General features: G+C 37.7%; 1 protein-coding gene across 1 annotated transcript in view; it reads right to left on the bottom strand.

The window, feature by feature from the left end:
* Positions 1–263: 263 nt before the first annotated feature.
* The window catches only part of Efhc2 (EF-hand domain containing 2), a 153,478-nt gene continuing 131,991 nt past the window's right edge, over positions 264–21,750 (bottom strand). The window contains exons 14-15 of the mRNA XM_048335429.1: positions 12,560–12,665; positions 264–484 (exon numbers count right to left, since the gene is read on the bottom strand). Coding sequence (XP_048191386.1) covers positions 386–484; positions 12,560–12,665 — 205 coding nt within the window. The 3' untranslated portion in view covers positions 264–385. The remainder of the gene's footprint in view (positions 485–12,559; positions 12,666–21,750) is intronic.

The raw sequence follows: 21,750 nt of genomic DNA, 5'->3' as shown, positions 1-21,750 counted from the left end.
TAAAAGAATCACAACTTATTGCTCTGACATAATTTCATTTTATACTGTCATGTATAGCTGTCAAAAGTCATTTTCTTTTCATATTGTAATGAATCAAATTACATTGGATGGGAAATTATGAGATTCCTTAGAATTCATAAATCATACATACAATAAAAATGTTCCACATCACTTTAAATGGCATTTTTAATAGTGCCAGCATACCAACAATATAATATAATGTTCTGAGGGACTACAGTGACAAAAGTAGATTTATTGTGGTTTACAAGTTTTTATTCAATATGCATTTGTTTCTTTTTTGTTTTAAGGAAATGGTATCTTTTAAAATAAACTTGGAAAAGTTAAGAGCAGTGAATCAAAGGGATGTGATAAAAAAAAATGAGGTTCATTCATCTAAGCCATACACGTCCTCCAACATGGCTAAGTATCTAATGTATTTCGCAGGAATAGGTGACGGCATTCCAAGCCAAATATCCTCACATTTCTGGAAGAAAAAAAACAGAGATGGATATAATTAGAGCTACATTTCCAAGTGAAAATGGTTCCATGTTTTAAAATATGCTTTTGACAAACAATTTATTTTCAAAGTAGAGGTTTCTAAGGTCCACTTCAGCATCATAAGGACTTTGGAGAAGATTAGATTCTTGTTTTTTATTTTTTGTTCATTCCTTCTACTACAATTACAAGTCTATACGCTTTTGGCTGTTGCCCCTCCCATGAAGAAGAATCATGATTTTGCTGAATGGCTGTAATCTGTCAGCAAATGCAGTGTGAAGAGAAGCTCTAATATGTGAGAAGAACATAGTCTCAGATACTGCTGAACCTGGAATGACAGAGATGGTGAAGACCAGACCACATTTGCAGGGTGAAGGCAAGCCCAGCTATACTCAGTGAAGCTTGGCTGACCACAGACCCACAGACAAGAAAAATATATGTGTCTGAAATATTCAGACTTGTTAGGCAGTATTATCACAGTAATAGCTCCTCCTATATGCTATTAAGAATTCCCTATCCAAACTGGTAGGTACACAGGTTGCTTTGTTACTGTTTCTTTAATAAACCATTAAACTACCATTGGACTGCGTGTGCTATGCTCTTTGGGATAAGCTAACTTATACAGTTAGGTGCTATAGAACAAAGGCCTTCATCACAGGTGTATTGCACATATTACAGTACCTCCATGATATAATAGAGATGAAAAATCCCTACTGTCTCATGGTGTTAGAGTACAATGCATTATTCATGTATCTGTAGTGAAGCTGTGTAAATAATCTTAGCTCACTGCAGTCACCACATACCTGTACACACAATTATGTACTGTACTTAAAATTGGATAATGATAACAAACCACCATTTACTATGGTTGTATTTACTATTCTATTCATCATTATTTGTGTGTACTCCTATTTATTAAAAAAGATTTATTAGAAAACAGCAAGGTGGGTTATGCTGGCAGCAGCCTCAAATATCTTCTTGTTACCACACCTCTTGATTGTATCATTTTCTCTTATAAAATCTCGTTATTTTGTTTATTGTGACCTCAGAGCAATAGGCTATCTCATATGTAGACACACACATAGACATACCACAGAGCCTGAGTGTGTACATCAAAGTTTGTATGATGCATACTTTATCTGTCACATGACAATGAACTCACCTAAGGATGCATTACTCAGAATAAAACCCTATCATTAAGTGATACATAATAGTACATTAGTGTATACATGTACACATATATACACATATATATGTACACATAACCTTTTGTATATATATTGTGATCAATAAACATTACCAACAGGAGGGAGAGTTCCTGATTATGGTTCTAATGTCAAGGCTAACTGTTTACCTGTTTTCTTGAAAGGAATTTGTTTGTTATTCCTGTTTTTGTGATAAGAAAGTTCGGTTGCATACATGCCAGATAAGTGTTCTACCACAGAACTACACCCCCAACCTATTTAAAGTATTGATTCATATCCAGAGTCATGAGATGTCACAGAAACACAGGAAATGCTCAATAATTCTATGTGATGAAAATCTGGCAGCCACTGATATTTAGTTGGGCTTTATATGATGAGGAATGGTTCAGCAGGGGCCTAAAGCACCTTCATTGAAAGGTTCCAAGCTTCAAGAACAGCATCAGCACAGGCATAGAGACCTTAAGAGCTATTTTCAAGAAAGGACAAGTAGACCAATATGGTCCGCAGCATATGGTACCAAGTCACAAAAGTGGTTAGTTGGAAGAAGAATCTTCTATATTAGTTCATAGTTAAGGCTGTGATGAAAGCAAGCCACTGGTGAGTAACAGCCAGAACAGTAACCTGCTTGATTAGACAACATGGTGGATATATGGAGAATGAAATGAGGTAGGAAAATCAATTTTGTGGTTACTGCACCAGCCACAGAGTAATGACTGTGTCATAACCAGGGTGGCTGGAGCTGGGCTGGAGACTGGGGGTAATTTCTGAAAGACTGTTGCAGAAGAACATAAAATGTCTGGAAACCATAAGGCTTAAAGTAGAAAAGAGAGACAAAGGTACCATTATAGGTTTAGGACAATTAGTGGAATTCCTTGGCTTACAGAGATGACACTAATATATGTTCCTGTCTTCATAAAGTGTTCGATATGTGTGTGTCTTGTCTTCTCATGACCATCTTACAAGGATACTGAGCAATGATTCATACTAATCCACTCTAATCTTATTTTTACTAATTGTATCTGTGAAGACCATATTTTCAAATAAGGTCACATTTTGAGGTCTCAGTAGACATTCTTTGGGGGTAAAAAAAAGGAGTTATGAATTTTTAGTGGATAAATAAGAATCAAAGGGAGATTACTAAGTTCAAATGTGGAGTTTTTGTATTTCAAGTGCCTATGAGACATTAGAGAAAGGATTCTGGTATGCACTTGAAAATGCTCCTGTATAAAGAATAGTGCAAAGTTGGAATCTATATAGTATGACAATTGATAACACTGATGTAGAATCAGAAGAACAAGGCACAAGAACAAGGTTGGCAACAAGGCACAAACTTGTAATGTAAGAGATGATTCATGATTGTGAACTAGCTGCAGATTTCTGTAGGGTTATAAGAATCCTTTAAGTACCTAGTATTTATAATAGCAATAAGACATTTATTGGATTTTTACTATATGATAGCATTTCTTCTACATACCTTACGTTTACTATGTTACTTACTTGTTACAGAAAACTCAAAAGGTAGGTGTTATTATGGTATTTGTTTACAAGAAAGGAAACTGAGGCATCCAAGGACTAAGTGGCTTGTCTAAAATAAAATAGTCAGTGGAGAAGCCTGGCTCGTCACCCCAGCAGGGAGGCCTCAGAGCTATGCTTCTTTGCTGGGCTCCTCTCCAAAACCAAGCAATGCAGTGGGCTTACTCAGAAGCAGCTGGCTCACATCCTACATAGCGACATTTGGTCCTATTGGTTTCAACAAGAAAAGTTAAGTGGAAAACAATGGGGTTCTTGAAGTGATACTTCTCTCTCAAAAATGCCGCCTGCCAAAGGTTGAGCCCAAACCACCAGCTGGCAGTATGAAGAAGGAAATGACCTTTCAGATGGAAGATGGCAAAAATGATCTTTAAAGGGAGAGTTTTATGCAACATGGAACTTAGTGAAATAGCCCTCTTTACATCAACAGGCAGGAAACCAGTGGTCATACATTAAGCAATAGATTTTAGCCAATGAAAGTTGAGATCAATGGTCATTCAACTCCATTATTCAAACATATTCTCAAACATTTCATAGTAAAACCTTAAACAATTTTTGCTCTTAAATGGTATTTTTAAATTTAATCCCATTGTAGAGAAATGGTACAAACATGCACATTCAGAACCACTATTTACTGATAGTGTTTTTAAAAAATAAAAGTTTTAATACAAAAAGGGTAAAAAAAATCATGCAACTCATAATTATGACAGGCTTATTTGAGGAATACATTCTCTTATGAAACAGTGCTAGAGTATCATAGCTCATAGCTTATTAGGCAGCAAAAGTAGTGGGGTTTTTTTTTTAGCATGGAATCATGGCTTAAATGCAACAAGAGAAAAAATGAAACACTTGTACTAGAACAATTACTCAAGAATCTGGATATTAGAATCAAATTTATTAGCAACAAACCAGATTGAGCAAAATGAAATTCCAGTAAATATCCCAGAGACTTAAAATTCAGAGTAATTTAAGATGAAAAGATCATAGTCTTTTCCTTTAATTCCAAATGGCTTTAAACCACAGGGCCCCTGCAAAGCTTTCCTGATTATTCCAGCCCCACTGTGCTCATTATTTAGAATCAATACCCTTTCACTCTAGCAGTTTTCCCTTTGTCACTGTCCTCTGGGCTCCAGGTAGGAGTGGCTTTTAGTGGCTTTCCTGCCTCCAAATTTGATACATATCATGGCATACATGCAATGTTAGGGAACCCAGAATCTATTCCTCCAATTTCAGTGTGATTTTTCTCAGGTACTACTTGGATATAGAATAAGGAATCAAATTTGGAGTCTAAAGGAAGATAGAGAACAGCAGGGGTTTAAGAGGCCCAGGCAATGCTAGTGGGGATCAAGAAAATAGGAAATATTTCCTCCATAATTCTGCCTATAAGGAGACCTATCTAAGGGAATCATCTGTCTGGTCCCTTTATTACATGAAGAGGGCTTTGAAAACACCCATACCACCACCAAATGTTCTGTCTATTAAATCTTCAGACATTCCAAATGCTTGAGAATCTTTATGAAAGTCTGAGCAGTAAGTTCAAACATTGGTCTTCTATACACCCTCTAGTAGCAAATGCAAACAAAACTCCAGATCAGATAGCTTTCTGAGTAGTGCATGTATGTTTTGTTGTTGTTTATTTTTTTCCAATGGGTGGAACCTGGGCCTTGTAGACACTAAAGTGCTCTACCATTAAGTTATCCCTCCCAGCCCATGTATAGACGTTTCAAGTGGGAATTACTCCATGTGCATGCTAATTGTACAACAAAGGGGTCTCGTCTACCATTATTCTTCCCAATCCAAGTGAGGGCAGGCTTGCTTGTGTCTCTGTAAGACAAATCCATGGCAGTGCCATGTTTGAAATTTTAACTATCTGTGTTGTTGTGGGTTCTGCCAGTTCCCCTTCTTATTCTCTCACCCCTTCCAACCTGGCACACACCAGCCTGACTTTAAACTGCCTGCACCTGTGTTCTTTTGCCCTCAACCCTCTTTCATTTCTGAGGCCCTTTTGTTTGCTAGGAATTATTTGTTTTCCTCCACTTCATGGATGACTAATGTAGCTTCCTTGCACTTTCAATGGGATAATTCTAAGTTAGATGTTGTCCTCTGTCCCATGTTAACCCAGCAGCATTAAGCTTCAGTCATACCCATTTGTGACTCGTTGATAACCACCCTTTAATAATGCCCTCTCTCTCTGCCCAATCCTATTTTTCTACTAGTATTTTCCCATGTTCTCCCTCAAACTTTTCCACTCCAATCCTTGTCTCCAAGTTTTCTAGAGGTAAGCAGATGAAGACATGAAGCAGTGTTACATTTATCAATGATAACTATGTGTCTCCGAAAACCACAGTTAGCACACCTTAGAAAAGAAACTGTGGATTGAAGCTAGAGTCTTAAAAATGTCTCCCAGGTAGCTCAAGAGGCAGTGCCCAAATCTAAGAACAAGCTTTAATGTTACCTGGAGTATTAAATAATATGTCCCACATAGCATTTTCTGAAACAAGGAATAACCACAAAATACAGAGTGGGATTCAATGATATAAAGTCATGATTCTAAAATAGTTAAGAGTCCTTGTTTTCAAGGACATATTCCAAGCTGGCTGTCACTAGAGCCACTTAAAGTGCCCAAGAAGTTGGCAATAATTTACTCATTCATCAATGATGAGAAATTGTAGCTGCCTATATGTTTAAAAAACACACACAAAAAAACAACCTCACATAGCCCTGTCTGAAATGGGAAGCAACGATGGCACTGGATGAAAACCCAGTAAACAGCAGCTGTCCAGTAAGAAAAGAGCTGTGTGTGAGCTAATAGGCTCTGGATTTATTTGCTTTGACATTTTTAAAAGAAAATTTAATTGGATTATGTCTTCTTCTAGTTTAAAATTTTTCTACTGTAGTACTGGCCACCAGATTCATGAGGGGAAAAGATCGGGAGCCAATTAAATTCCATGCTTCATTGCAACAAGGTTATTTTTATTCTTCCCAAATGCAAGGCTGATAGTCATGTAAGTGATTTCACCACATTACTTCCATATACTTGCTTAGAAAAGATAGTTCTATGGGAAATAACTATGAATCTGCAGAAAATCCAGCAACATAAACAGAATCAAAATTGTTTTCTTGGACTTTCTTCCTTGTAACAAGTGTGACATGACCTTAGAAATAATCAAATTAGGTATAAAATCATAAAAAGCAATTCAATTTTAGCAAATCAAATTGAAATTCATTTAGAGAAGAGGATTTTATAAATACTTCTTGGGCTAATCAACAGCATTCTGACAGAAGGAAAAGCTCATCTATAAAATCAGCTTCGCTAACAGTCCTACCCCATTTACTTCTTTACTGCAATGGCAGTATTTCACAGTCACTTTGATTTGCCCTGGACAAAGATTCAAGAGTTGTCTGTGTCCCAGTGTAGCTAAGATGACAATGGAGCTAAGATATAACTTTTTTTTTTTTTTTTTTTTTTTTTGCCAGTCCTGGGGCTTGGACTCAGGGCCTGAGCACTGTCCCTGGCTTCTTTTTGCTCAAGGCTAGCACTCTGCCACTTGAGTCACAGCGCCACTTCTGGCCATTTTCTGTATATGTGGTGCTGGGGAATTGAACCCAGGGCTTCAAGTATACGAGGCAAGCACTCTTGCCACTAGGCCATATCCCCAGCCCAAGATATAACTTTTAACAGGAAACTTTTCCTGGGAACTATATTACAGAAAAAGTAAAGTTTTTAAGGACACAGCTATTTCTGGAGTTTTTGTGACAGGCTTGTATACAATTTAAGTAGATGTCACCCAATATTTAAGCTTATAGTAGACTCTAGATATTTTTTCCTAAGTTATTGTTCTGTTAGGTAATCAGTGTGTTTTTGAATTCTTTTTAAACCTAATAAGAGTGAATATTAACCTTCTATTTCAACTGTTACATTCAGCCACAAATATTAGAAATAACTGCTCATTTTAAAAAGTTAGTACTAGCCTCTGACTGTAAGTTTCCAGTCTACAAGTTGCGAATGATATTCTGTCAAGGTTATTTGGACAATAAAATGTCACTAGGTTTTCTGTGCTCTAAATGAAAAAAGGAGATCTTCAACAAGTGGGTGTCCAAAGACATATCTCAAGGTGTATTTGACCTCCCCCAACTTCCCACTGCCAAGACCATATATCATCCTGTGGGGGTAGGGGACAGCACTCCAGAGTCAACTGTAATGCTTCTGCAGTTACAGTGCTCATAAAACAAGCCATGTCTGATTTTACTCAGAAATGTCAAAAGATAAGACAAGAGCCAATCATATAGTGCAAGCTATAAAGTTTATACGAGAACTCATTCGGTCTTATTTTATAAAACATGACTTCCAAGATTAATCAGACAGGCTCTGAAACTGTGGGACCTATTTTGCCAGTTTTACAACTACCATCTGTGAACAAGCACAATGGTGTGGAAGCAGGAGTCTCCAGGCAATGATAGTACTGGGGCAACGTGGTAAGACCACAAGGAGTCACAGAATGGAGAGATGAAATAGACCCAATAGTTCATCATGGGCCAGGGGGCATGACCCCAGGAGTTTCCCTTGCACACACCGCCCCCCCCCCGAAATCCATACCATATACCAATGACAATAGACCACATCCAGCACTCATAAGCGATAGTTGACTTATAGCTTATATCTCCATGCAGGAAAATGCTATCACGAAAAGCAGTCAAACTAAGTAAAGCCAGACCTAGTCTTGCTTGGTTGTTTGGGACCACTTCTATTAGTTAAGGCCACTTGACTATCACACAGAGGGAAGTTACATGTGAGTCTATGGAACTGGTCTTGCTATTCAAGAGCAGAACAAGCTCCAGTATCTATTATCTGGACCTGGCTTTATACTCTGATTGTGCTTGTTCTTTAATCCTGGTAAGAGACTGGTTTGTGAAATTCTCCACTTGTTCCTCAAGATCCTTCACCTTGCTCTCCACCCTGAGGCCAACCCATGTGGATCACTTCTCTAAACTTCCTGACTCTCTGGAAGCCTGCTAACTGACTCCCTTTGACGATTGGATGGTACTTACTTCTTAGATTCCCCTTCACTTTGTTATCTGGATTTGAGGATGTCCTGCTTTATGATGTCTTTCCCTTCCAATCCCATGGCTTATGTACCAGACAAAGCCAACTCAGTCTCTGATTAGCTAAAACCAGTGGTCTTTTTCCTAGCTTTTGTCCCCTCCCTACCCGTTCTATATGCATTGCAAGTTAATCAATCGGGCTAGGCTGAGAAGGTGTCTCAAATTCATACCTAAATTTTCATCCTGTCCATTAACATTGATACACAAAGAATTTAAGCTGAATATAGTACTGAGGCTTACTCAGTTTTCATCAGCCAAGAAGCCCCTTTTAATTTCTCAATATGATCTCAAGTATGAAAAAGAGACCATGCTGAGAAAACTGGGCGGCAAAGTAAAGAAATCCAGTTTCTGAGTAAGAACAGTACTGATAACTTCTAGAGAATTGTCCATGTCATCAGTAAAGCTCCTGCCAGAGACAGATTGTCCAGCTTACCTTCTAGAGGAAGTATCTTCCCAACCCAGGCCTTCACCTGGGCCATACTTCCACACAGCTCAGCCAGACATTATTTATTTTAAAAGACTTCCAGCCCCATTACTTCACACTTAGGACTGTAGCACTTTCACCACTTGAGCGATTTTGCCTTGAGGTACTACATGTGATTTGGGCTTCACCAGCCCCCAACTGATGGTAATTCCTAAAGCTGAAGTTGTTGGGGTGTTTTTGTTGTTGTTTTGTTTTTTTTGCCAGTCCTGGGGCTTGGACTCAGTGCCTGAGCACTGTCCCTGGCTTGCTCAAGGCCAGCACTCTGCCACTTGAGCCACAGTGCCGCTTCTGGTCGTTTTCTATATATGTGGTGATGAGGAATAGAACCCAGGGCTTCATGTATATGAGGCAAGCACTCTTGCCACTAGGCCATATTCCCAGCCGCAAGCTGAAATTTTTTTTATGCCCAACTAGGTCCAGGGCCCTCCACATCTAATTTAACTCCTGCATGGCCTTTTCTGGCATAACCACTCTCTTATCAGTTCCCAGCATGAAAGATCAGACAAGAATGTAAGAAGAGCACAGGAAGAATCTGTACTGCATGATGAGGGTCTCAGCTACCACTAAGAACATTCAGCTGGGACTGGGTGCTCAGCTGTGATGTGCCACCCAGAATCTCCTTGAAAAGAAGCATGGGTTGCTTCACCTATAGAGATGTCTTGGTTACAAAGAGCTACAAGTTATATTACTTCTTAACATAAGCTATGGGAATAAAAAGGTCCCGGCTATTTTATTTTGGCTGAACTGTGAATATTCTATCTTCAATGCTCCTATGAGTTTTCAAAGATGTTTTCAGAATGCTCTCAGCTCAACATTTCTCCCCTCTCTCTCTCCCTCTCTCTCCCCCTCTCTCTACCTCCCTCCCTCCCTCCCTTCTTCCCTCCCCTTTTCTCTCTCTGACTACTCTTTTTTCTTCTCTCACCATCCAATAGAGTTGATTCCAGCATAACCAACAAATAAACGTGCTGTATGTTAGACTTCATCTGATTCTTAGAGAACCCAACCTGGAATATGATCTGATCCAAATGTATCCAGTCATTACGAGATATTAACAGGCTACTGATTTTTACCATACAGATTATACAATACCACATTCAACCTGTTCCTACTAAATAGTCCCTTTGAAAGGTTTGTGGTAGACAGAATCATTCCAAAATGTAAGAACCAAGGAGAGTGTGAGTAAAGTTCTCACCATAGTTGAATAACAACAACTACTGCTTAACTGCCACTGAATAACAAGAGCCTACTGCTTTTCCTGATGTGACATTTGGGTCTATAATGTTTCTATTGTTTTCCATCAAGTAGAAAATCATCCATCTTAGCAGAGTAAAGGATGGCGCAGGGCCTGACCCACTGACTTCCAATGAAGGCAAGGTATCTCCACTTGTTAAACAATAAAAGCACCTAACATTTAAACCCTCAGGGACAGGACTTGCTGTAAGTGCTGTCCTGTTTACTGACTCATTGGGTCCTCATAGTAACCATAATGGAAGAACTATTTTTATCTTCATTTTTAACCTGGAGATATCTGAAAGGTCAAATAATTTGTACAAATCACTTGGTAAGTTAATGTCCTTGGATTGAAAACAAGTCTCTCTGATTCCAGACCTTGTGATCTACATTGCCTTCTCTAAAAAGCACCTAAAGTCTGAGGCTCAGGAAATGTCTCAGGAGACAGAGTTGTAAATTGATGAAATGGGGGAGGGGTACACACAAGGAAAGTAAATCCATGGCTTTCCTGGACAGGGACTCCCCCAGTGTGGGTGTTGATCCTTGTAATCAATGTAATGAGTTTAACGGGTCAGGAAAAACATTCAAAAGAGAGAAAGAATGACAGGCGAGGGAGTAGGAAAGTAAAAGAGAAAGGAAAGAAGAAAAGATTATATTGCACCTGCAGTTAGAATGGTATTCTTATATGAAACACTTGTTCCATTACATATGTACATGCTGGGCTTTCGTAGAAAAAAATGTCTTTATTACTGTGGGTTGTAGTACAAAACGCTGATATTTTATGCAAATTCAATAGTCATCAAAAAATAAAAATCAAAGTAATACAATGTTACATTTTAGGAGGAATGCCTATCAATAGAGAATGGTCAAGTAAATTACTATGTATCCATACTACACCTATTAAATAATGTCTTAAGTCTTTACATATTAAACTACAGGAATTTCCCATGCAAACCACAGTGGAGATACTTTTATGTGATAAATAGTGATATCTCCAACACAGAACTGGGTGAAATGGAAGAGGAAAATACAAAGCAATGAGAAAATATGTTTTATCACACTGTACCCCAAAAATGTGTACAATTAAAATAAAGATTCATATTAAAATCAAATGAATAAATAAATTTACGTATGTCAATGATCTCTTTCCCTGCCACAGCAACACTGTAAGCTCACCCTCCCTTGTGGCCTCATCCACTTCTATCCAAGCAATTCCTCTTGCTTCTGTTTAAGTGTCATGCTGTCCCATATCTGAGACAGCTCTGTTAGCAATGCCTTTTCCATACCATGCCACTTTCCTACCTTGCTAACTTACTACTCCACTGAAATGTCAAGTGTCACCTCCCCAAGAGTACTTCTTATCCCCCAGCCTGATTCAGAAGCAGCTTCTTCCTCATCCCATGGTATCTCAGTATCTCCTATAGCAAGCCACACTCAAAATCATTATGTACTGCTATGTCTTTAGCAGCAGTAGTTCTCTCAATGGTAGCCATGATATCCTTTATCTTTGGACTGCAACACAGGGCAGAAGATCTACTGAGGGTATTTAATTTTGATTTTTCTGAGGAGTACATCTATAAATGAATAAGGTAAGTTGACTGACCTGAAGTCACTATGCTAAATAAGCAGCAGAGCCAGAAATCCAGCCCTACATCTGTTCATCTCCACAAAGGCCACCACTGTCTCCCAACTAGTACTAAGGCTGTTCTCTGTACTCCTGCATGCCTGAGAAACTTTCAGAGGCACCAGACAATCTCTGGCTAGAATGAGTTGGTCAGCAGAGACTAGGAGGAATAAACGCCTCTTTTCTGGGAGTATCAACACATGAAATTTACTTTATCAAGGGACTTTCCCAAGAAAATCAATTTCTGGAGCATGTAAAAATACAAACAAACCACCACCACCCACTCCTTAAAGCCAATTGGGTGAAAGAGATCTTAGAGAATTCCAGACAATTCCACAATGTTGACAACATCATCTAATCACATAAACTTTATTTTCCCTAAGTAAGCATTTTTCTACTGGATTTTTATTTTAAATTTGGCCTTACTATGAAATGTGTGTCCCTATACTCTATTTTGTCACCCATGATAAACCTGTATATGCAGTCAGAGATAGACTGAGGATTCCAGACACAGGCACAATTCAAGATTTGCTGTTGTAGCTTATGATGATGTTACCAGAATCCCTTGATAACAGTGTTTATATCTATTTATAACTGTAACCTATTATCCTAGTTTCCATATAATTGGACGCGACTGAGGTTTAAAAAAATTCAGCTGCCTAAGACAAGTCATGCTCTTACACAGCAGATGTTTGCTCAGCATGGAAAGTGAATTAGCCTTTAACACAAATACCCAGAAATACATACACACACTTCTCTCAAGTATATGGGTATTTTACATTAAAAATAATTTAAAGACATGGAGTGTTAAAAAATACAGGGAACAAAGTCACAACTGTTTTTTTAAGTAGGTATTAAATAAATTAATAAAATAGGTATTTAGCTTACCTCTTTAAGGTACGATGGTGACACATATTCAGGCATTGGATTCATTCTCCAGTTCAGGGCAGAGAAAAATGCTTCATAATTTACTTGTTTTTCACTATCTTCAAACCTGAAATTATACGATTTGACTTAATGTATAGTATTCATGGGCAAATGCCAGCCTATATTTTACCTTAAAAGAATATTGTCATGTATGCTTTAATATCTGACTTATTAGTTTATTATCTACTCCTGATTGCCCAGGATATAAATTATTGGAGAGTGAGGATCTAATTTACCTAATCCACCAGAGTAGGCCCAATCTCAAGATTGGGGCTAGCAAATGGTATGTGTTCAACAAATACTGTAGAACCAAATTTACTAATTTATTAACTAAGTCATCACTGTATTTTCTTAGGAGTATTTAAGGACTGTTAAGTTTAGTGGATGAAATATGTCAGTAAAATAGCATGTCCTTTTATTTCTTTTTTTTTCAAATTTTTATTATCAAACTGATGTACAGAGAGGTTACAGTTTCATACGTTAGGCGTTGGATACATTTCTTGTACTGTTTGTTACCTTGTCCCTCGTACCCCCCTCTCTCCACCCCCTTTCCGTTCCTCCCCCCCCCCACCCCGGAGGTGTTCAGTTCACTTACACCAAACAGTTTTGCAAGTATTGCTTTTGTATTTGTTTCTCTTTTTTTACCCTGTGTCTCTCAAATTTGGTATTCCCTTTGAATTTCCTACTTCCAATACCAGTAAACACGGTTTGTCCTTTTATTTCATAAATTACATACCTTTTAAATCTTTAAGATAAGTCTCAGTTAACTTTAGGAAAAAGAAAGGGATGTTGTAATTTATTACATAGCCATTAAATACGGATTATTTACATACACATCTTTGTTGTCATGGAAATATGCCCTTGATATATTACAGAGTAGAAAGTAGGTTACAAAATAATATGAACAGATAAAAGGTACAGATTTTTAAAAACCTGATAATACCCTTATATAAATAAACCAGCTTTTTCTAGAAAGAGAAATTGTGATTTTGTCTTTTTCTTTAGAGTTTTCTATATCATCTGAATTATTTTAAATTTATAATCAGGAAAAAGACAGCCTTCATTTTGAAAAAAATTTAACAAATTATTATCCTATATCACATATAGTGAAAAAGAATATTTTTGCCTACTATATTTTATTGAAGGACATTTGATTAATCTTTAACCACAATAGAGTTTGGGCTACTAAAATACAATGATTGCAGCACAATTATTACAGTGGTCTAGATAGTGTCTAAGGATTTTTTTAATGTAAAACCTCAATGCTACTTGTTTTAAATTTGATCATATTTATGTATCAGTGGTATTCACTAGGCACTGTGTTGAAAATGAACTACATAACTTATTGGTGGGGATTGGAGAGAAAACTGGGAGAGAGCAAGGGAAGGAGTGGCATTGTCCAAAAAGGGATGCATCCTTAACTTCTGTACATCACCTTTATAACAATCAAAACCACATGAAAAAAGATGACATGCATGAAGTGATGAATGACAAAAAATTTGATCACATTCTACCAATTATTTAAGAAAAATATCTACTGATTATGTAACAACACTTTTTAAAGGAAATGACAAAAGTAGTCAGTAAGATGTTCTTCCAAGCATTTTGCTCTGGGCCTCTGCCTTTAAAATAACATGTCCAGAATCAGTCAGATATTTTTCTAATTTCTTCACCAAAGGATTGAAAAAATAACTCATATTTATAAACCAATAAAAATTAGCAACAACAAATTAAATGCTTCAAGCTGAAGTCACATAGACTCATCAATGTAAACAAAGTGGAATTAAACTGGAACCAGAAGAGGGAAAAAGGAATTCTGTAACTCTTCTGTGTACATTTTCTTTGGCCAAGGATTCTTAGATACAACTCTTAACATGCCACCCCCATCACTGTTTACCCTATGAATTTTGGCCACACTCATCATTTCAACTCCATTGAAGGGAATGCTCTGTTTAAGGAAATGCTTGTAGCCAAAATGTTTGACTATTATTACTTTTATTTGTGTATGTTTTACAAACTAAAACTCAATTAAGGATGCCCTGGGAGAAGCTTCTCTTTAACAGGTTCTTAAAGAAAGCATTTCCTATTTCTCTGAGTAGGAGCTGAGATAACAGAGATTATGTAGTGCCTTTGATTTTTACTCTAAAGAAATCTAAGAGCATACTATCAGAAAATATATAGGACCTTTGATGTTCTAAATGATTATACTCCAAGTTCATATGTTGAAGTCTGATCATGGATGTGATATTATTAGAGTTGGAGCTCTGGAAGAGGTACTTAAGTCACTATGGCCAGATCCCTCATGATTGAGATTCATGCCCCATAGACAGATAGTATGGTACCTGGCTGTAATATGCACACTTGGGAGGCAGGGGTGGGAGGATTGAGAAGTTGAGGTCAGCCTGCACTACACAGAAAAAAAATCCTGTTCAAAAAAACAAAAAATGCCCTTGTTCTAATGGCTCACCTATAATCCTAGCTACTCAGGAGGCTGAGATATGAGGATTATGATTGGAAGCCAGCCTTATTAGATAAATCAGAAATTCTTATTTCCAATTAAACAGCAAAAAGCCAGAATTAGATGAGTGGCTCAAGTGGTAGAGTGATAGCCATGAGCAAAAAAAACTAAGCAAAAGGCCCAGAGTTCAAGCATCAGTCGTAACACATACATACAAATAAATACAAAAATAACTAAAGGAATAAAATGATTAAAAGAGGTCCTAGAGAATCCCTTGCCCATCCTCCCATGTGGGGACATACTAAGAAGGAGTCATGAAAACACCAGGTATTAGACCTCACCAGTTACATTGATCCTAGACTTTTTAGCCTGCAAAACTATAAAACATAGTTTTATGTTTTAAAGCCACCAAATCATAGTATACTGTTGCAGTGGCCTGAAAAGACTAAGGTAGGCTTTATTATATCGTTAAGATTAATTTGGACTGATATATTAAAAGTAGAATAGAGTAGCCAAGGTAGAAGTGGTGGGGGCAGCTAGCAGTTCCTTGCAGTAATATAGACAAAGAATAATCATGGGTTCTATGAAGGTGGTAAGAAATGGTCACTGTTGAATGCATTTTCAATGGAATTCCTGTAAGAATATTGTCTGTAAGGAAGAAGATGACTTGAGTCTTCTAACTGAGCAATTAGGAAGAAGAAGCTGGAAATGAGTGTTATATCACTGTTGTAATTACTTTCAACATGCCATGTGAAACAGTAGCTTTTTTGTTGTTGTTGTTGATGATGGTCCCCTGTATCCCCTTCCTGTGGTTGTCCCCGTGCTATCACTGTATCTCATCTGAGTATCCTGGATACTGTATATACTGGTATTAGAACTAGGGAAGGGAGAGAAAATGTCAAAATTGAGAGATAAAGGATAAAAAGACAAATGACTCTAAAATCAATACTTACAAAACCATTTGGTGTAAACCCACTGAACAACTCATGGGGGAAGAGGGAAGAGGGAAGGGGGAGGGGGAAATGAGGGAGGAGGTAACAAATTGTACAATAAGTGTACCCACTGCCTTACATATGAAACTGTAACCCCTCTGTACATCACTTTGACAATAAATAAGTAATTATTTTTTTAAAAAAGAAGTTGATCTGAGATGAGAAAGACTGTAGGGTTTGTAAATTGTAAGGCAAGTCTCATAATTTAGTTTTAGATTTGTTACATTTTTTTTGCCAGTGCAGGGGCTTGAACTGGGGGCCTGGGCACTGTCCCTGAGCTTCTCTGTGCTCAAGGCTAGTACTCTATCACTTGATCCACAGTGCCACTTCCAGTTTTCTGGTGGTTAATTGGAGATAAGAGCCTCATGGACTTTTGGGCCACAGTTGGCTTTGAACCGTGGTCCTCAGATCTGAGCCTCCTGAGTAGCTAGGATTATAGGTGTTACATTTTAATGAGAAATTGAGGCTATGATTTCAAAGTTCAGGAAAGCGGTCCATATGGAGATAAAGTATGGGACTCATTTGTTGTATAAGTAATGCTTGTAGGCACTAGACTGGGAAGCTGGATGTGATCAACAATGAAATACTTGTCTCTGTTCTTACAGTATAGAATGTACTTATCAAGAAGTTTTCATACAATAAATTCCAGGAAGCACTTATTGAATCCTAGAGTTTAGAAGTTAGTATTTCAGTAGTTTTAGAACCAGTTGAGAACAAGATCCATCTAGGATCGAGTAGACTAGATTAGATTAGATTTCACTCTTCATACATAGTCCACTAACTGGTCCCGGGGACTACTTACTACCACTGCATATTGTAAATCTATGTAGTCCTCTCCATTTTTACTATGCCCTGCTCTCAAACCAGTATCACCTTTCATCTGGATTCTAGCAAAAGCTTTATATCTTGGTCTTGCTTCTTCTATTTACTTTCAAGTTGCAACAGACCACCCTCCACCAAAATCTTCCAGTGGCTTCCTTACTTAGACTATAAGCTAAACTACTTATCACTAGGATTTAAATACTCAACTTAGTCTGGATCCATCCTGCTTACCTCTCTAATCATATGTTCTCACCACAAAACTCTCTCCTTGCCACAATACTTCAGGTCTATTGGGTTTCTGCTTATGTCTACATTGTTCCTAGACATGCAAGGCATTTGAATCTTTGGTCTTCTTATCTATAAAGTTTCAATTCAAAATTTGTTTCCTTGAGAAGTTCTTCCTGAAATTTCTCTATTCTGAGTCCCTCTACCTGAATTAGTATTTTCCCTAGATGAAAGCATTGGAACTCATAGGAACATTTCCAGAAGTCACCGCAAGAAGTCCTATTCAAGACAAAGGACAAAGCATGAACCAATGCAACAGTGATAAAGACAACATGTTGTAAACTACCTGTACAACTTGGGGGGCGGGGATTGGGGAGGAGAGAAGGTGGGAGAAAAATGAAGGAGGAGGTAATAAGTTTGACAAGAAATTTACACCCTACCTTACATATGTAACTGTAATCCCTCTGTACATCACCTTAATGATAACAAAAGAAGTCCTATTCAATTTTGTTGCCACTAACTCTGATACTTGGCATGTTCCACTGTTATCTCCTAAACCCCAAGCTCTCTTCTCATCCAAGTTCATGATACATCACACTCAATATTTTTATTTTCCCATTTAGAAGGTATTTAGGAAGGATTTTCTGAATCAAATCATACTTGAGAAGGGATCAATACCTGTAAATTAAAGTGTACACAGCTTCAAAATATATAGATTCTTTATAGAAGAAATGAAAGATTTCATCTTTCCCAAATCCCAGAGTAAGGCTGAAAGGAAGACTTTGTTAATATCATAAAATACTCCAAGATTTTCTTTTCAGTTCTGTCTTAGAAGACCTCAGTATATGTGGGTAGGTTTCCCCTCTCCACCCAAAGCGGGAGGGGGGGGAGGGAGGGGGAGGAGTAGTGATGATTCCTGGAAGAATTCTTTGGTCTTGAGGAGTGGACAGAGTGGCAGTAAATCAAAATAGATAGACCACAAGTATTTCTTTCCCTTTTCTACTAAATCTCACCTTTCATCTACAAAAGAATATAAACAGAGATGCACAAAATGACAAAGAGATAGCTGAAGAACAGACTTCTGTGAAAGGGGGAGTTTAAAATGTTTTTCAGGATGAAAAGTAGATGGATTTGGTAGAAACAAGGAAAGGAATGACCTGTCAACATGTCCATAAAACTCTTAAGAGACTCAGCAACTGAAGACTGAAAGTACTACCAGAGGCAGGGATAAGGTGATTGAAAACAAGAATACTTAGAAATCCTAGATAAAGTAAGGGCAGCTAGACCTCCAAATACGTTCCTCTAGGGTATGCTTTCTCTCCCAAGAGGAAACAGAGACTTGTTCTCCAAACAAATTCAAATAAAAAAAAAGTTCTAGTCTAGAGGAGATGAAGCATATGGAAGCAGAAGAAGCATTATATCTTGAATTTGAGGGCATTCAATCCTCCCTTTCCCCTTCTAGTGTTTAGTATGTGACTAATGTTTAAACTATTTTCCCTTCTCTCATGTGACCCGCTTTTCCACCCAACCTAGCAGAAAAGACAGGATTCTTCTCTGAATGCTATGAATGGTTCTTGATAAAGCTCTAGATTTCAGCTTCTGGGGATTCCCTAATGAAGATGAAGGCCCAGGAACATACTGCATAGTGAAATTTGATCAACAAGACACTTCCACATCTACCAAAGAATCTAATATTAAGGACAGCAGTCAAGAGAGCAACAAAGAAAAAAAGAAAAGAAATCAGATAAACTTCAGGGAGCAAAGGATAAGAGGCAAGATAAGAAAATATGTTATGCCCCTGAAAAGATAAACAGAAGTCTACAAAGAAGGACCATGAAGTCTAAAAACATACCCTTAGAATTAAAAAATTATACTACTAAAAGAATGCAGCATAAGGGATAGAATATAAAGCAAAGAAAATTTCAATAAATACATGAAAATAAAAAAAATGGTGAGAGTAAATATCTAAATATGCGATATCTAATTTCTTAGTAGTTCTCATAAGATAAAAGTAAAATCAGAAGAAAAGTATTTAATAACTAAAAGAAAGTTTATGAAAAACAAAAACAAAAGGAAGACTCTCCAACACACACACACACACACACACACACACACACACACACACACACACACACACACACACCACGGACTTCTAAAACTCCAGGGATACAGAGAAGACCCTGAGATCATTCAGATAAAATAAACTGTAATGGGAACCAAAGTATGCTAATTTCTCAATCATTACCATAATAGGAAGTTAGTAGGTAGCATTTACAAATGATAAATCAAAAATTAATAGTATGCATAAGCTATTTTAAAGCCTATAAGAAACAACTAGAAAGGTTGAAAGTAGCAGCTGATACAGCCAGAGACTACTGCTTTTGAAATAAACTTTTCAGAATTATTGGATTATCCTTGTCCATGCACATCTATCAATTTGATACAAATAAAAACTTAGTGTTACAAGAAAACAAATGATCCTGAAACACGCCTTTCTAAGTAGTAAACCATTCATTTTGAGAAAAAGAGTAGGAGCTTGTTTAACTGGAATTAGCCACCTTGGTCTTTCTTCCTGCTCCCAAGTTCTAAACATAGTTTTTTCCCTGGACCACTGATGCAATAAGATATTTTATGCCACTGTTTGCGATTACAATATATTCTTTTCAATATATACTATGCTTGAAAATGAGCTTGTGAGAGATGGAAGTAGTAGGACACCAAGGAGATTTTTCAAGTCTAAAATCAAAACCAATTCTTGGAGAAGGTGGCAGAGAAAACAGTTCAGAGATGGGCAAAAGTTTGAATATCAAGGGAATAAGATCAACTATGCAAGTCAGTGCCTACACTTAGTTACCCTGGAAGGTTATTGACCCTGTTACCCATCACTGAGACTTTGTTCTATCTATCACTAAAGATGACATCACTTGCTAAATTCTAGCCATCATTTCAAAATAGTTTAGAAAAGCCTATGTATTAATTAAAAAAAAAATCAACACACCTTCTTATTTCATAGTCACATTGGGCTTTCAATAAAAAATATGATCCAGATCCTCCACCTGAGTTCCCTATTTCATCCCTCCCCAAAGGATATTTGGCTCTAGCTCAAACTCTGATGTATATTCAAAGGACAGAGATTTGCCACTTTGGAAGAAATACTTTTTAGAAGACTTTGAAAGCAATTCCAAAGAACTCCTCTCTATGGCAACATGGTTAAAATCAGTGCACAGCCTTCCAGGGTGACTGCCCTAAAGAGCAACACTAATTCTGGCTTTTAAGTGTTTCAATACTTGTTTTAAAAAAATCAGCCTCTTAACTTTCAAGTCTCAGCTCACAGTGCTAAAAGTGTTTTCCTAAAGCTTCCATAAATTCTCCTTTCCCTTTGATACTCCAGCAATCCACCATTTCCTTCCCTATACAAACTAAAAGACATGTTTGTGGAAGAAAGGGGAGGAAAGGCAATTTCTCCAGTTCTTCTCTAAATAATAATGGCCCCCAAACATGCTTCCCAGGGCTTGCTGGGTGGGAGTTCTTAGAAGTGAATCTAACAGGACATTTGACTGATGTTTTTGCTCCCCCTCCAAGAAATGATGAATAGTTTGAAAACTGCAGAAGCCAGTCATCTCCTTGCCACTGGGAATAATGCTGAGCAGCTTTCTTTCCACCCTCCAAAGAGGTAAAAGGCCTAGTGGCAGCTACATTGTGCTGCCTAGGAAACTACATACCTTCTATTGCAAAAGCCACCTTATTTAGAGGAATAACTGGAAGAGAAAGGTGTGAAGACATGTTTTTGTGTTGGTCATGGGGCTTGAACTCAGGGCTTGGGCAGAGTCCCTGAGCTTTTGTGCCCCAGGCTAAACTACCACTTGAGCCACAGCTCCACTTCTGGCTTTATGGTGGTTAATTGGAAATAAGAGTCTCACAGACTTCCCTGCATAGGCTGTCTGCAAACCTTGAAACAAATCTCAGCCTCCTGGGCTTAAGCCACTGGCACCCAGCTGAAGATACATTTGGGATTCACTTAGTCACATTTGGTTTTAGTTCACTACTAGCAAATCCATCCTGAAAGACCTGGTGAATGTCTTCAAGGTTAAACTCTTGAGAAATGTAGAGCTCTGAGCTATTGCATTGGGTGGATAAGAAAACTTAGAATTGGCAAGGTGGCACTGCACAGGTGGTCAATGAGTAATTGGTTATGTGTCAATTGCCAGACCCCTCAATTTCAATTCAGATTTCAGTAGAGATATATTTGATTCACAATTACCAAGTACAGACTCTACAGAGAGTTACTGCTTTATTGGCCTGTATAGTTTTATAATTTTTAAATTCCTCAACTATTAATCTCCTTATATTTCAAAGTGTAGAAAGCTCTATGCAACAGAGAAGATGAAGGAAAGGAATGATGGGGGACTAAGAGAAAGGGAGAGGGAGAAGAAGAAGAAGGGCAGAAACAGGAGAAGGAAGAGGGACAAGAGAGAGAGAGAGAAAGAGAGATCTTCTGAAAACTTCCGTAGTACGCCAAACATTCTGTAACAAAAGCCACATGGCTCAATGCTTGCCCATCAGCCTCACTGCCAGGTAGGTGGAATCCTATGAGCTCAAACTTTGCCTCTGAGAGGAGGGACAAGAGATGGGGCTGGGTAGAACATAATGAGATG

This window comes from Perognathus longimembris, chromosome 28 (assembly GCF_023159225.1).
Source record: "Perognathus longimembris pacificus isolate PPM17 chromosome 28, ASM2315922v1, whole genome shotgun sequence".
NCBI classification, from domain to species: Eukaryota; Metazoa; Chordata; class Mammalia; order Rodentia; family Heteromyidae; genus Perognathus; species Perognathus longimembris.
Note: the sequence above shows the minus strand (reverse complement) of the source record. Positions and strands in the feature narration are given on the sequence as shown.